Source organism: Scatophagus argus, chromosome 10 (genome assembly GCF_020382885.2).
Source record: "Scatophagus argus isolate fScaArg1 chromosome 10, fScaArg1.pri, whole genome shotgun sequence".
Classification (NCBI taxonomy): Eukaryota; Metazoa; Chordata; class Actinopteri; family Scatophagidae; genus Scatophagus; species Scatophagus argus.
Genome location: NC_058502.1, coordinates 15,360,038 through 15,377,816, shown reverse-complemented (window position 1 = coordinate 15,377,816; position 17,779 = coordinate 15,360,038). Strand labels below are relative to the sequence as shown.

General features: G+C 41.6%; 1 protein-coding gene across 6 annotated transcripts in view; it reads right to left on the bottom strand.

Annotated features, from left to right (window-relative positions):
* The window catches only part of kif16bb (kinesin family member 16Bb), a 53,011-nt gene that overhangs the window by 18,312 nt on the left and 16,920 nt on the right, over positions 1–17,779 (bottom strand). For 3 of the 6 annotated variants that reach the window (XM_046402674.1, XM_046402675.1, XM_046402676.1), the window contains 2 exons: positions 15,071–15,152; positions 11,976–14,801 (listed from right to left, as the gene is read on the bottom strand). The exons of 2 other annotated variants lie outside the window; for them this stretch is intronic. In XM_046402674.1, the coding sequence (XP_046258630.1) occupies positions 12,531–14,801; positions 15,071–15,152 (2,353 nt within the window). In that variant the 3' untranslated portion in view covers positions 11,976–12,530. Of the gene's footprint in view, positions 1–11,975; positions 14,802–15,070; positions 15,153–16,165; positions 16,831–17,779 lie in introns of those variants that run through there. One more of the 6 variants, XM_046402677.1, reaches the window with a different exon arrangement.

The following is a 17,779-nucleotide window of genomic DNA, read 5'->3' as shown; positions in this document are numbered from 1 at the left end:
GTATGTGTATTTATTAATTCACAGATAAGGATGGAGAGCGCTGCTCCTTCCCACCAGGATTCATTATTTTCTGTTCCGAACTCCTGCTGGTTATGTTAATGTTTCATGAATTTCCATAACAAAATAGGCATCAAGGTAGGCAGGAAAATCACTTCAACACAGCATGCAATTTAAATGTTCCATTTCGCGACCAATCATTTGGCAATGAAGTGTGGATGGTTGCAGGGAGATATGCTAGTCATCTCTGCAAGCTACTGCAGGGCAGGTGCGAGGATAAAGGACATCTGTCAGTGTCCCCTTCATTGTTTGACAATCATCAGTCCCTTTGTCCTCTTTATAGCCTTCATTTTCCTTAAACTGAATAACTCACAACAAATTTCTGACAATTTTTTAAAACAGTGGATTTTCAGTTTCATATGATGATAATGTGAAAGCAATTCAGAGTGCATAACATCTGTGCTGATTTATTTAGATGACGCATAGCTGTATCACCTCCATTGATAAAAATGACTCAGCATCATTGTCAGTTTGCCTGAATCTGGCGGAGAGGCACTAACAATTCAAACAAGCTGATAGAGATGATTAAAAATGAAACCAGAGACACGACATTTTAAGGCTTTCCTGTCAAAAGAACACCACAGCTTCTCTGTGAGATACAGCTCACAAAAACACCTCATACTGCAACATACAAGGAGATTTTCTCATTCACTGTTAATTGGCTCATTTAGTCCAGCGTGCAGTGAAAAAAAAAAGAAAAAAAAAGAAGCAAACTTGGCTAACAAAGTTTTGGAGCATGTCTGGGGCGAGCTGTCTGAATTGGAACAGACACTGACATTAATGGAGAGAGGCTAGAGCGTCTGCAGACAGTCCATGCCACCAGTCCCTCTTGTCTCCAGGCTAAACGTCTCCTGTCACAGCTGACAACTTCTGCAATTGATTAAGTCAGTCTTGTTGACAGGAAGACACAAGGTCACAATTATGATGAATGCCCTGTTGATTCTTTTGATATGATGGGGAGGGAGAATAATTAACTTTTTCTCTTTCTTCGGTTGAGCTTATAATAATTAGATTGGTCAGAGATAAAACTGTTGGTTCACAGTAAATTCAAAAGTTAATTTCTATGACATTCACTTGAATGAAGACGTTGCTAAACGTGGCAACAACTTTGCCTACTGAGTGTAGAAAAAGGATTGAAAATTCAATTTCTGGACCTGAATCCGTTTATTCATGGCACCGTTTCACTTTGCATCTATCAGTTCACCAATCTATTAATGTAGCCTGTCAGATCTGAGCTTAGGTCCTTCTCACCTTCAGCGTCTGGGAGCCTCGATATCTCTCATCTCTCCAGCTTTTCACGGCTCAGTACTTTTTGCCCTAATATATATGACCGATCCTTTCAGAAGCCAATTCAGAAGCTAACCACCACATTCCGGACTTCTATCAGGCTCTGATAACGTGCGGTTTGACCATCTGTCAGCTGTGTGACTGTTGGCTATAAACTTCACGCTCTGTCTTTTTATTCATCTGTTTCTCAGAGCAGAGATGCAGCCAGCGCCTGAGAGCCAGAGGCAGAATCAGAGCAGAGAGAGAAATCAATTACTGCCTTTGCTTTTGCCTAAAACAAGCCGTGTCGGAGACCATCTACAAAAAGAGGACAAAAGGGGGACGGTGGCCCCTCAAACTTCCAAACCTCAGGCGACGGGGCGGAGAGCATCCTGTCACGAGCTCTGACACACAGCCATCACTGCCACCAACACAAAATAGGCCCCTGTCACACCTCAAAATGGGATCCAGCCACTTCATGTGCAATCAGGTCTACATCAGTGATTGATGACCACAGAGTGGAATATGAGGGAGACAGCAGAGAAATAGCTTCAAGCAGAAAAGTGAGACCAATTGAGCAGCAACCTTTACAAAACCTGTCCAATTTCGATTCCTTACAATAGGGAAGCCAAACTTTTGTGACAGAGTTAGACCATAAACTGCTACTATGCCATCATAACGGTAATATCCTGGCATAGAATAAAATAATGTGGCGGTGTGAAGGTAGTGTGTACAAGCTGTATATTTAGCCCAAACACATTTAACTTGAAAAAGATTATCTGTCAAAATCTCTACAGCGAGCATGGACACTTTATTAGAGTGCTTTTACATATGATGTGTAAATTCTCGTTTTAGTCATGTATGAAAACCGAATGTCACTGTGAGTCCCTGAACTGCAGGTGAGGCACTGAAATAAACTAAAAAGCCATCAGAGAAAGAAAATGACTTCAAGTCACTTATCTTTCTCAGTGAAAAGAATCAAACTCATGAAATGACTTCTGGCTGTCACTATTTATGAAAGACTTTCCTATATCACATTCTTATGAGTGATAATGAGTGAGTGAATAGGAAGCCAGAAAGCAGAACCATCTCGATAATACAAGAAATCCACACTGAAAAAGTGAATACCCCTCATTCCACAGTTACCAGGGAGCCCTGATTGCTCCACAAATTTTGAATGATATTTAATTCCTCCAGCGACTTTGTCTACAAAGCCAGAATGTGGGAGGGGGGTGTGATTTAAGCAGAGCTGTCCTCACTCAGTCCAGCCACTGAGATATGAACTCAATAACACACTGCTTTATTTCCTCCAGCCATTTGGTCCAAACCAGCTGGTGAGGCCAGAGACAAAACACGGCATCTGGCGGGGGAGACCGTGGACACCTTGCCACAGCACGCGTGTGTGCATCTGTCTGTCTTGGTATGTGTAGACGCAATAGCATGGATGTGCATGCATGGTCTTTGCAGTGAAGAGACAAGCCACAAATCGCTGCTTACATCCAAGCGCCAGGGACAGCATGCCCATCAGCTTGGCATGATTATGGGCGTGAGAGAGCTTCTGATTGTGGGATGCTGGAGCGTGAAGCCACTGGAGAGGAACTGAGTGGGACGTGGCAGGGCCAGAGAGGAGGGATGGAAGAATGGAGGGGAAGCCCAGCTGGCGGCTGCTTCTAATTGGGATGAGCAGGTTTCCATGGCTGACCAGACCCATATGCGGTGCGGATCTAAAGAGAGAGAGGGCCACAAGCAAAGTAGCAGGGCAGGCCAGGCTGCAGGGGTGGAGGAGGGGGGTGTAAAGCGGGCAGGCGGGCGAGAGGCTGGTCACACTCCAGCAGTCACAGCCTCTTTGTGACGGGGGCAGAGAGAGCCAGCTGTCACCCCCTGACAGGAACACACACTCCTCCATGTGTACTGATAAGACAGGCAGAGCGAACACACAAAAACAGAAGCTCAAACAAAAAAAAAAAAAAAAAGTCATTTATGAAATAACTAATCAAGGCATCCAGCACTCACTGAGGGAGGGGATTGGCCATAAAAACATAAAACACATACACAAAAACCCAGCATGAAAGACAGAAAGGGACATGATGAGAACATCCAAGGGTGTGCATCTATTGCATTCTTCCCACTGGATATTTATTGCACGTCACTAGAAACAATTAGAAGTGATTAAAACAGAGGTACACTGACAAGGGGAGTGTGGGTTCTCCCACCAACACCCTCAGCTACCCCTCACCATGGATGTCAGGCGGGGGTGGGGGGGGGGGGGGGCGAATCGATACACTTCACACTCTGGGCACCAATAATTAATGATTTGTTCTATATTGTAGGGACTGTGTCACTCTATACTTTCTTTTATAACTACACTCTGTCCTCTCCTGTGGCCTCTCATATGTTGTTTTTCATTTTACAAAAACACAACACAGCAACATGGATGCACTTAAACATAAGCACTGACACAAACAATAAATGTACCAATAGGGTTATAATACTGAAACAGAATATATGTTTGCATGGAACATAAATTGTTGGAGCATCATTCATAGGCCTTTGTTTTTATTTATTCATACCCTTTACAACTGAGCAGATGTCTTGAGGGCAGACCACAATCCTGTTTATGAGAAAGAGAGAGGTAAACTGGATGTACAATCCATGGCTCACTGCTGCCCCCTACTGTATTAACAATATTAACAATAGTACTCTACACACAACGCACCACACAGGTTTCTCCTCAAAGAAGCTTAAATACTGGCATTTTCACAAAAAAATTATGGTTTCATAATATACTCTGACAATTGCGCTTCTGTGTGTGCAAATGTGTCAGCAGCTTTGATGTGTGTGAATTCAGAGACTATGTGTGATTACAACAGTCCTTAAACATACGCACTGAATGGTCTGGTGTTCGCTAAATTAATTGGACTTTCTCATTATGATTTTTATAAAGTCAATAAATAACCCTGAAATTTTTAAAATGATACTCAAAACGTTTCATTATGTGAAACACCTGTCTTGTATTACATTAATGCTCACTCACAGGGACATGTCTGGGGGGGGGGGGGTGATAGAACATTTGGAGGGAGTGTAGCAGTCTCCAGGGGGCTGAGAGACAGTAAACTAAGCCATAAGAAAAATCAGATCACCTTGAATTTGCATAAACATTCTTCAAATGGCTGCACAGAGGGTATAAATGTTAGCCTTCCAAGCCCGAATAACTCCCATCCACGGATTAGTATTGGGTTCACCCAGGTCATTTAACACTTAAGACAGTCTCCAGGGAGCCTATTCATGTTGGACAAATTGTTTTGCCTTTACAGCAGCTCTGCGCTGCACAGGGGTGTTAGTGGAGTTCTGAGGAGTAATTTGCCGCCTGTAGTGAGGGACACTCTGCACTCTGTTCCTTCCATTCAGAAAGCGGGGTCCAAAAATACTAAATGGAAACAGGCGCAACATCCACACCAATTACATGGAAATAGTCCCTGTCTGGGTCATGAGGATGGGCTAAAGACTCAAGGAATAATGAGCAAGTACTCTTCGTTTCCTTCTTTGTGCTTAAAGCAGAACAGGCATCTCAGAGCAGTCAGATGACATGACTTTGTGAACCAGCATGGAAATACGAAAACTTTTAAAGGTGGACACAGACTGTCAAGTTAAGAAGGGAAACAGAAGGTTATCAAAAAATTGTATGTGTATGTGTGACTTAGAGAAAATTGCTTTTGTTGGCTTGGCAGGTAGTCAGTCAAGTCTGGCCTTGTGACTCTGAAGAAGTGAGCAGGGACGGACATCCCTACAGCAACTGGGATTGTCTGGTTGTAAACACCTTTCCTACACCTTCCTATGATACACTTATTTACACACATGAAGGACATCTGAGACGGCAAACAGAAACTGGACAGTCAGACGTGTGTTATCCTTTTTCTCTGCTTTTCTGTGAATCTCATAAAGCTCACGACATCAGATGAGCCAAGACTAATTCTGGTCCAAAGCGGTGATTATTATCCCTGCAGAAAAGCAATTGGAACAAAATGCACCCCCAACTAAATACAACACAACTGGAAAATAGATTTGTTGATGACTAATTATGCATTTCACATGCAATTTATAACACAGCAATGTCTCCAGTAACACTTAACTTCTGGAGCTTGATTAATGGCACCATGCTGGAAGCTGGAAGCCTAGAAATAGGAGGTGTGGAGAAGGAGCTCACATTGCCAGCATCAGCAGTCTGGACTTGCTCCTTCTGTCATTGCTCTCACCCGCCTCGCATAAAAGTAAAATGCAGCAGGTTTGGAAAACAGCCTTGTCCTGTTTGTCAGAAGGCTTGTCGTAAATATCGTGTTTGTCAAGCCCCAGAGGAGAAAGCTTTGGCGATAGCACTCATCACCACCATGGCACTTCATCTGCTGCTGCCAACCACACTTAGTGCGAAGTATTGTCTCATGTAGCGCAAATCTGATGCACTGCAAGGTGATAATCATTCACTTACAGTCTTACAGCTAATCATCTACTGCTTAGCTTTCCTCAACAGCTTTGATAGGGTTGTTGATCAATAGGAATTATGAATAATTATTTTGGGTTATGAGATTTCAGGTTTTCATTAGTTACTTTGTAATTTGGTTTTAGCAGAAAAGTTCTAACTAATTCACCTGCTTAGCGATGGAGGACAGAGCAAGCAGTACAAGCAAGCAGTCAACACACAAGGCATTTTGCTTAATCTAAATGACAAAGCACTATTATTAACATAAATTGCATTCGTGACACATTACTTCTATTTCTTTTGGATATCTAATTAACTTACTCATTCCAATTGTGAATATATGGATTTGTTATTTGTTTCAATTACAGGCCTCTATAAGCCATGGCAGAGATTTATTATTGTTGTTGCGATCAGCTGGGTGGTGGCTGATAACTTGATGGCCATAATTATTTTTCATAAATAATACTTTTTATTTTATACTCCTGTTATTTGTAGCTCAAGTACATGCCTGAACATGATCAATATTAGACAACAGACAACAACACTGCTGTGATAGCTCGTTAATGTTCACTTTCCACCGGCATGTACACATTAGGTAGTTCACTTTTCTACAGTGTTAATCACACACCCTGACTTCAGCTCAGATTGAATCAGCATTAAAATGGTGATAGCACAAACATTTGTCTGTGAATTAAGTGAGAAGTTGAAACCCAGCTGTTGCTAAAATAGAAGTGTTCTCCAAATGAGCGATGCTCATATGAGGTGCATATGCAAGTAGCAACACAATCTGACTATCAACCATCCTTATCATCCTCAGTGTATAATAACGAGCTGACTTTTTGAATGTCCATACCAGTCACAACACATTAATACTTGAGTTTTTGTTTGCTTTTTTTTTTTTTTTTACATGACCATTGTAAACCAAGATAATTCACTGAACCAAAACATTGGTTTTATTCAAAGGACATGCTGTATTTAACTCCTTTACAAGTTTATTTTGAGAAATACGTGGAAAGACTTTTGGGTAAGCTCTACTCATGAATATTTTAATATTTCAAACTTTTATGGGAGACTTCGTGTAAAAGTAAATCTAGAAGTTATCCATGGATGCAACCTGCTGCAAAGCTCCTCTGTCTCATTTTATCACAACATTATCAGAAATCCTTGAGGTCTCCTAGGGCTGTGGTGCCCTGCCAGGAGCACAAATATGAACTGGGCTGTTAGCTTATGAGCTGCGCATTCAGTTTATGAACAAAAGAAGCTGGAAACTAATTAGCAGTGAGTGAAACAAAGTGAGTTTCAAAAGAAAATTAAGTAAAAGAATGTAAAACAGTGCTTTCATTGAATATCCTTAAACGTAGTTAAAGTTCTTTTTGTGAAGAATACTTTGTCATGAATCACTCGCTCTTTTGCTTTTATCCATTGATATTTTTTTTCCCTCTCCCTGTTATCCCATCAGAATGTCATCAAATCAAGTAAACTCAAAACCGTCATTCCTATTATCCACAAGAGCCAATTATTAATTTGTGGGGGTTTTATGAAACCAGTCAACCGCTCGCAGGTAACACCCAATCACCACTGCCTGCAATGAGACTCCGTGCAATCAGTGCAGGAATGGCCAAGCTCAGGCATTTACAGTATGTGGCAAACTGATCAAGAGGTTTTTCCCTATAATCAGTCCACAGCAAAGTTCACCATTATTGCGCCCACACACTGCTAAACAACTTTCAACAGCCAGCTCACAGAAATCACAATGAAATGAAATGTCTTTATTTGCCTGCCAATTTTCCAAACATAAAATATTATTATAAAAAGCTTTGGAGGTTTCAACAATAAAGTTCAAACAATGCAGCGAGGACCAAAGGTTGACACTGACTGTTAAAAACTAAAGAACTTTAAAACCAAAATTCGCATCTAAAAATGTACTTAGAAATACATCAACTTCTAGGATAATCAAACTTCAATTAAAGTATTCGTGTCTATTTAAGATACCAGAATTATCATAGGACCATTAGTAAAGGCAGAAAGGCAGCCTTTAATGGATGTGCCGGGTACAGTCACAATCAACAGATGGTAAGCACTGCCTCTTACCCCCCCAGGGCAACAGTAAAACTGAGCTTGTGAAATCTGTCGCAATCCATGGTGGAAAATGTCTCGCAGTTCCTGCAAATGCTAATGAACCTCATGTGAAGTCCAAAACTGAGTAGGGGTGAGCTGGGAGAAATTGAGTCCAATTTAAAAATGACACTGTGTCAAACTCATCCTTCTAGAGGGCAGAGAGTTTTCTCTGGCCTGCGGACAGACATTCACAAATGAGCGCCGCTCAGAGATGCCAGTGACATTCAGGTCGGCATTGTGTCCGTCTCCTTTGAGACTCACCCCAACACGTTCCATTGGCGGCCTGAATAAAACCTGTCATTGCTGGCAAACAGTAGCTTTCATTAGATGGGAATATAGTGATAAAGTTAATTATGTTCTGCTGCTTTTGAGTGAAATGATGTTAAAACAGCGAGGACTTATCTGGCATTTAACTTGAAAAAAGGCCCTTGACATAAGGCCTTCAGAAAGAGAGTCCTGATGTGACTTTGGTTTTCATGTACAAATGAACATATCCAAAGCGCTACTGCTTCACATCATGAATATGTACAGAGTTGACCTATGCTCTGACCTTGTCACTCACCACATGGAAACACCACATTCAGCACAGCAGAGACTGAGGAGTGACGATTATAGTTTTCACCCTGAAACCACATGAGGTGCAAAGTCGGTAAACCATTAGGCACTATCTATTGAGTGTCCACATTACTATCCTCCTGCTGAGCACCTCTGACCATGAGCAAAATATGCCTTCCACTGACACGCCATCCAACCTGGTGTGCAAGACACATCAGCAGTACTTACAGTAATTACTTACACAAAATCACAAATTCATGGGTTGGAGCAGATAACCTCTTTTCATGAAATGTTACGTGACAATATAAGCAGATGAACATTAGCACATGGGCGTATGAACTTAATTTGGTAATATGAGCAACTGAGTGTGGTAGCAAACACCATAGAACAGAAGCTCAGCAGTTTAGATGTACTTGAAGAGAAAATGTGAATGCAATTATCTATCATGAGTGTGACAAAATCTATGACTTCTATGTAGCCAGTATGGGAGGTTAATCGTGCTAAAGACGACAGTGTTTACATCTCTTAAGCAAGCATACAATATTGTCCTCTGTTTAAGACCTCAGGTTGCATCATAGCCTTAAAAGCTCAAAATGTGATGAATTTATAACAGTTATCTTTCATGATAGACAATGTGACATATCAGAGCGAGGAAAGAGCAGATGTTACTAATAGCATTCCAGATATTCTATCATGTATACGACTCACTAGCATAAATGAGCACTTCTCTGAACCAAAATATCATAAATGTTATTTCATACACCTGTATTTTTCCTGGCATGACAACCCAAAAGAAAAGGGTCTGAAATCAAGATAAAGATGTACAGTAACATCTGATATTTAACTGCCAGTAAAACAAAAGAAGAAAAAGGTACTGAAAAAATTTTCCTCATTCATACCAGGAGGCGCTAAAGAATCAGGACAAGCTCATTAACACAGTGAATAACATTACCATTGAAATATCTTGCTACAAGCACCTCAGGCTTACTGACAACTGTCCCTGCAGAAGCACACCACCATCACCACGATGTCAGGTATAAACATATTAGCACAAGGAGCAAGAATTTGGATTGTTTGAAGTGATGCAGTGGTCAGCCTGGGATCACAGCAGAGAAAAGAAACACAGCTGTGGTCACACATCACTAGATTTGTGCTTCCACAGTGCATTTATGACCCAAAGGTGATTCTACAAATGGAAGGCATTGTGGAGCAGGTAGCAGAAACTCAAGGCTGCACAACATGACTGGACTGTTGGCAGGCAAGTGTGCTAATAGCTGCAGGAGACTGCAGAGGCTGCAGATACTATGGCACCCAGCTTGGCTAAGGGACAAAAGCGACTTAAGTACACCACCAGATTATGAACAATGTCTTAAATATAAGTTTCAGCATGTGGGCATAGGAGTGCACTTCCATCTGAACTAGGTTACACTTTATTCAAGAGTGCAGAAATGTATCTTTTTAAAAACTACAAAATATACATAAAATATATATCAAATTTTAATCTAGAAGTATAATTGTTCTGTGCATAATCATCAAAATTTTGTAAAAAAAAAAAAACAAATTACAAAAAAAGTATGTAAGTTTTTTCAGGTTGAATTAAGTTATACAATGTTGGCTCTGACACTACAAAGTGTATTTTAAAATTACAACCACTACAATGCAGTATTGGGTCCAAGGTTTTACAAAGTGCTTTTACTCACGCTTGGGTTTGTCTTTGCAATACCACAGCCAAACCACCACCAGTATTATAAATGTTCTTTGCTGATTTTCTCACCAACTATTAATACCAGGTTAAAATGGGGAAGCAAGCTTCTTTGAAAGATGAGTTCTTGGCTAAACAAGATGTTTTTTATTCTAGAGCTAAGAGTAATTTGTTACCAGAAACTAACTCCAGACAAAAAAAAAAAAAAAAAAAAAAGTAGGCACGGTGGTTTGCCAATCCAGAATTGATTGATTACAAAAACATATTTACAATCAGGACCAATTTACACATACACAGCAGGTCGAGGATTAGCTTTCGGCATGTAAGTGAATTATTAAATTGTTGTGGCTACTACAGGCAGGCAGAATGATCAAGATCAGTGTAGAAAAGATTTAGCCCATCAACAGCTAAGCAATAAGAGAACTGACCAGATCACGTTCACATGCTTCCAGAGGAGGAGGTAAACAAATTATCCTGTTATGTGCTGTCAATGACGGTGTGTATTAGAGCAGGAGACCCCAGTGGGAAATCACACAGAGTAATGATTAGAGATTCAGAGCCTGCCTGTGGGTATGGGTATCTGCTGTCTGAGAGTGAGCACTTCCCCTTAACCAGTCTGTGCTGAACAAGAGCTCATGTCTATTTCAGACAGAACTAGTCAGTGAAATCATTTCTTAAGCAGATAGCAGCGTTGTGCCATTCGAGGAGAAAAATAAATTCCTGAACCTTGATTTAAACCCTCAAATTCTTTTTGACAATAGTTGCTGAGTAATAACTAGCATCAAAGATTAATCACAACTTTTTCATTTAGATGTCCAAATTATTTTTTCATAAAGCAACACACAGAGGGCATCAAAAATATTACAGGAGGTGAAAAGGTTTCTGAGACATTAACTTCAAGAAGGGACAAATTCACCAGCACACATTCAATGTGGCATGACTGGATCAGTCACTGCTACTTTTCACTCCTGTTTCTAAGCACTGCCTCTATTTATGGTCTTATCTACAGAAGGACAGTCTATTATTGTGCATTTTATATTAAACTAGCCTCACTTTAATACATCAGGTCATGTTTTGTCTGCCTTTTGTGTTTTATTCACAGGACGTGATGTGCAGTAGACTGTTTGAATGTTGATTGACTGTCTCAAGCAAAAGGGAGGGAAAAAAACAACCCTTTCACATCCCTGAGCTTTCATCCTGGCTCAAATCTCACCGCTACGAGGTGTGATGTGTTTCTTCATTCAAGGCCAAATCTCCATCCTTCATTCTGAAGCAGACAAGAGGACTGATTGCACTACATTGCCCCTGTAATTTTCCATGTTGGGTAGGGTCACTCAGTCAAGAAAAGGAGCAGACAGTATTTGGCTCAGACTCTCAAGATGTGAATCAAACTCAAGGTGTTTTTCAGAGATGCAGCACGATCAACCTATCCAAATTTTAAAGCAGTTCTCATATAGTGAACAAGTCTTGTCCTGGAGTGGACAGAGTTGACTGGTTCCAATGAGCAATTGTGCAGGTAGTAAGGGAGTGTATGGGAGGTTCACATTGACCTCAGATACCATGATATTTTTCCAGAGGCAAGTTCAACGATAAGAGTGGAATACAGAATCAGTCCTAGACAGTATAAAAGAAGCCTATACCAAAACAAAGAACAGAGGGGAGGAGGGCGAGAGAAAGAAAGCCTGACAGAGACGATAGGGAGACAAAACAGACATTAGGGAAAGCAGTGAAATGCATCAGACTCTGAATTCTTTGTTTTCCCCAGTTAAAAGGTTCAACTATCAGAGCTTATCTTCACTCGAAGTAATAAAAAGAACAGCAGTGGATTTACCTTCATTTTATTTTACAAACATATTCACACATTTCAGTAGCTCTATATTTATATTTGAAATATTTTAAAACAGATTGATATACACATATTTAAGTAGCAACGACAATGAGATCATTTGGTCAGACTGGTAATCTAAAATCCTTATAAAATTAATACAATACCCATGAAACAAATGAAACTCATACAAACATGTTTTTAATTCTCAGCATTGAACTTTCAAAATATCCTGCACTAAAGTGATAACTTCTTTGAAAAATAATGATGGGACGGTGGTGGTTAAAGAACAACAATCAAGAACAAAGAACAAATTCCTGTCTTTTAAAGATAAAACCTTCGAGTGCTCAAGCAGTGCAATAATAAAATGACAAAAATTTGTAGAGAAACACAAACTTCAAAATAGCTTTTCACCATCACTTAACAGTGAAGCTGTCCTTTGAACTGTCTGGTTGGGGTGCACTTTTGCCATTTCTGGCTGTGAGTGAGAGTTTTCAAGCTGGCCTGTTCATTACTGGCTGTTCAGTCCTTGATCAGACATTTGACAAGTTATTAATCAGGCAGTCGGCCTCAGAGGAGCAACTGAAAGTTAATTTCCACACTTCTGCATGCGGAGATGAATTTGAAGAATGTGCAGGCGGGGTAGCTGCCTTAGTCACACTTTCAGGGTGACCCCTGCCCCTCACATTTGCTAGGATTACATCCAGTCTGACAGCTCCACACTTGTCTTCATCATGCACCAGCACGCAGCGTATATCTGAGCGTTGACGAAGAGTTAAGTCATGGAATCGGGGGCGGCAGGGCGGTATCAGGACAGAGCGTGGAGCTGGGTAAAAGACAGCATCCTCCTGCACCAGGCCAAGGTGGGTATCAGTGAGTAAAAGCTGGGCCAGCAGCTCAGTGTGGGTACTGAGGCCAAGGCACACCCCTACAGATGTGTAGAGCAGTAGCTGCACCTTTCCCAAAGAGACCATTCCTTGATCCATGTTACAATGAAGAAGGTAAAGCAGATCAGCAAGACTCTTCTGAAACTGGCAGGAGACCCTTAAACCAGCATCCAGCAGTAGATCAGGAACATAGGTCTCCCACTCTAAAGACATCTTCATCAAATCTTCATGGAACAGAGGGTGCTGCCAGACCCTAATGTCTCCTGGGTGGATGATCCCAAGTATGGACAAGCATAGCTCTTTGGTAAGCTTCTGGCTGTAGGTATAGACACAGAGGATGCTTTCCTCTGTAGTACCCATCAAACGCAGACTGTGGCCTGCTAAGTTTATCTGCACCTCCTTCAGCTGCAGTAAAGGGAGATGATGGAACAAAACCAGAAGCCCGGAGTCCATAGTCAAGGTGTAGAGGCCAGTCTCCACCAGGATCAGGAGGGCAGGACAAGGCTCCGGTTGGCTGCATTTAGCAGCATTCAGCCAATAGAGACCTACTATCTTCTGGGAGATGAGCACTGGGATAGAGACGGTGGACCGCAAAGTGTCCATCAGGTCTACCAATGGCAGAGTTTGCAGTTGCAGAAGAGAATCAGGAAATTTTATTAATGTTTGACTAGAGATTTGGGGATCATTGACCTTGTTCTGCAGAGCCCTTGAGTTCTCCAGTGCCTGATCTTTGTCTCCAGGTGCCTGGGTGACCTCTGTCTCACCAATGTCAGACACTGGCAGCAGCTCTGTAATCAGTTTGTCTCCTTGCTTTATATGAATACCAGTCATGTCTTGCTCTTGGGGTAACTGCAGATCACAGAAACTCTTATCTTTTCTCCATATATCTTGTGGGATTAGTGACACATCAACTGGTAATTGTTCTACCTTGCTGAAGGTTTGTGTTGTTGCCAGGACTGGGAGTTGTGTAGTGTGTGGATTAATGTGGCCCTGAATTATTTGAGCAGCTTCCTTGGGATGATGGTTTTGAGTTATCTCCATCTGGATGTGCTGTATGAGAGGTAGTTCTTTCACCATTGAAAATATATGACTATCCTTGAAAAGAGAAAAGATAACACTCCCTTTAACAATGGAGAAGACTTGGCTGTCCTTTACCACAGACAGAGCATTACTGTCTCTGACCATAGAAACAACATGACTGGACCAGTGGATCCCAACATGTTGTAATCCCGCTTCCCTGGCTTGTTGCAATACTGTGGCACAGCTCCAAAGGCAACATTTTGCATCCCGGACGATCCAAGAAACTCTTCTGACCAAAGAGCCCAGTCCTGAGTTTTGTACCGTTGTTGCTGCAGTCTCTGTTCCACACACTTCCGGGATATCCTCCAAACCTCCAGATTCATCCATCTCTCCATGGCTGAGCTGCCCCTTGAAAGTAGTGTCCTCAGGTGGACAGCAGGCTTCCTGACTGCTGAGAGGATTTTTGTCAAGCTGAGAATGAATGCTGGTCTGTGGGAGGACAGAAGTGGAGCTAGTTCTTCCACTACTCTGCAGGTGGGACACACTGCCTAATGAGCTCCCACCAGATTCAGGTCTCCCCTTGTAGCAGTCTGCCACGACACACTGGATCTCGTTAGCATTCCCCTCTGGTTTTGTGCCACATCCATCACCTGAGCCCAGGACACTTGTCTGCTGGAGGCTGGCATCCGCGGACCAAACCTCTCCTTCCTTATAACTTGCGACTCCAGCTCCACTCTGAGCTTTCCTCCACGGCCACTCAGAAACAAGCCATGGCCCTGATTTATGACACAAGTCCCTCTCCTGCTCCTGGCTATCCCTGGTGCTTACCCCACCCTTTACTGTGTTTCTATCCAACTCAAAACTTGTGTGAAGGACAGGATATTTTCCAGGTATGGCCTATTTTATGTTGTGTAGGTGGATGAGAAAGGGAGAAACAATGAGAGGAAGTAAAATAATTCAAAAACCTATTTGTTTCACACAGCTTACTACAGGATAATTACTGACAATTGAACTTCAGAACAAAGTCTCACTATTTGCAAGTTCTTAATAACAAATTAAGTCCCATTTAATTCTGCACAGAAACTATGATGGGGTATTAATTAATATTTCTATTATAATTACTCAAGACTGATTTGTAACTGTAAAGAAAAGGTGTGAATACATACTGGAGTGATGAGCTCCTCTGTCATGGCAGAGGTAAGACAGCTGCTTGGGACTTGGGACTCAGAAGACAACACAGTCATCTGGCTAAAAGAGGACAGTGAAGATGCAAAAATGAAATAATACATATGCTATCAGAAAACAAAAATTGAGTCTTGATATGAGAATGCATGTGGACCAAAGCTGTGTTTATATGCTTATACATGCTGCCAGGCTCTTTATTTTCAAAAGCAAATTTAATTATTTGCTGTGGTGTGACACTGGAGACTTCAAACTGTTTGCAGGCAAAAGACAGGACCGCTATACGCCTCCTTCCAGCCCCGTCCTTTGCAAAAACCATCCATTAGATTTGAAAAGCAAACAGCCCAAATGGCTGGATGAGATTAGAGCCACTCTACCAGCTGTGAAATTAAATAGAATCTGTGCATGTTGATTTGAGGATTTACATACAATACCCAACACTCTAGAGGGGGGGGAGCAGAAACCAAATATACAGCTCAGAATGATTTCTGACAGTAAACAGCGGCTTTGGCTTAGCTTGTGCTGTGGCAGGTTGATGAGGGGGGGAGCGAGAGCACTAAAAGATTGACAACATCAACAAGAAAAACATAGTACAGGTCCTCATAACTATTAAAGGATTTTGGCTGATCCAGAGCATCAGTACCAAAGATGTCCTGTACTCAGCGTTGTTTGTCTGCTCACATGAATAAATGGGGGAACACTGATCTGGGATTCCAAGAAGCTGACCAGATTTTCTGAATGCCATTTCTTTCACACTCATTGCTCACATGTAGAGGTTTACAGTGTTCTTGCTGTAGAATGACTGAACAAAACTGGCAAACAGATTTATTAACATCACCACAGATAGCACAGTTTGCCTCCCCCTAACTCACCCATTGGTGGGCTCTGCCATTTTTGTCCCAGTTGTCTATACACCTTCTGTTTATCAGAAGCCCCACCATTTTCCTTTAAAAGTGTTTTCATGCCCTGGTTGCATCTCTTCAGGCTTCCTAAGATCTGCTGCCTTTCCACATGCTGCTGATTGAACTTCTCTTCCCATCTCCTAGCCATTAAACATGTACATGTACAAACATGTACATCCCGAAACACACAGATTTTATGTGATATGCCTACACCCTTTCATAAGCACCATTGCACATTTCTTTCTACAATATTTTGTCACTGTTTTATGAAACTCCAGCCGAGATATTTGAAAGAGCAACCCTGGATGTTGACTGAAAAGAACAGCTTAAAGTAAAGTGACACACAAAAAAAGAGAAAAAAAAAAACAAAACAAGACAACCTTCAGAGCTTGATAGGTTTGCAGGTAAAATTGTTCTAGCTGCACTAAAGCTACTGGTAGGAGACACTAAGTGGCACAGGAGCTCCCAGAGTGATGGACGTTAACCAGTGTAAAAACACTATTTCAGAATGTTGAAGCTCCTAATAGCAGCTTGTCGGTGGTCAGAAGAGACAATAGCAAAGTTTCCACTTGGCTCTTCAGCCGGTGATGGAGGACACTGAGAGGGTTGTCAGAAGAGGGACTTTCAGAGCCATTAAAAGCTGCATGGGTCAAACACCAGCTGAGCTCGACTGGGAGCTCTCACAGTCCAGACTTGCTGAGTTTGAAAGTGCTGCATTCCAACTTGGCTTCAATACACCATCTCTGTTACACAGTCAGTTCACAAAGTATGAATCAAATCCAGCGGGCCAACTTTTGGTAGTGAGACTTGTGAATTCATACACAATCCAAACGCACGTGACCCTGCCATATAAGAGACGCTTCTGAACATACAAGCCTATGAGAAAATCTGCATTCACTTTAATACCACACACATTAATAATCAGTGAGTCAAAGTCATGGATAGATACAAAAATGTGAAGTGTTCCCATGCTACCGAGACAGGAGCAGGTCAGACTTCTCATTAAGGCACTTAGCCTCTTCCAGTCCAAACTCTCAAGTGAGAAAGCCTGTGATCCAACTGATGTAGCTGATAATGCTCAGGTTGCTTTTGTTGCAATGGGCCAACCCCCCCGAGTAACTACAGCTCAGTTCATTGATATCTTGTGTCACTCCCAGAGCTGAACGGATAATCACAGCCACTGTTTGAATTCAAATTATTTGCTCATATTTACCACTGATGCTTTTTTTCCCCCAAGATGATTGGGCAAACTGACAAATCAGTTCTGTCCTTGCTGCAAGGGATTTTATGCAATGTGAACAACAAGCAGAACAAGCATGGAATACATATCTAAACGACAAGATAAAAAGATCCTTCCCTCACTGCCCATCTTCAGTGCCTGAGCAGACGAATGCCAGGTAAAAGGAGGTTATAGAAAGTTATTAAATGGCAGTTGAATGCACCATTTCATATTTTCTATGGTGCCTGTTCAGTAAAAACAGAAGCCAAAATAGAAATAAAATAGTGTGTTTTGCTATGTCCTGTACTGCCATACTCACATCTGTGTATTATGTGTTATCTATATTATCACAATCCAAATAGTGATCTGTCACCTACAGTATTCAAACAGTTTCATCCTTCTCCATCTTCCACCCACTTTCACATACAAACAAAAGGTTTCTGATGCAGCATGTTGAAGACTGTAGCTGGTGTACTCATCTAATAGTAGGCCTGAAGCAATCCTCTATATACATGTGTAGTCATCCTTTCGTATCCAAGCAGTGTCAGACTAGCAGATATTAGGAAGAAAGT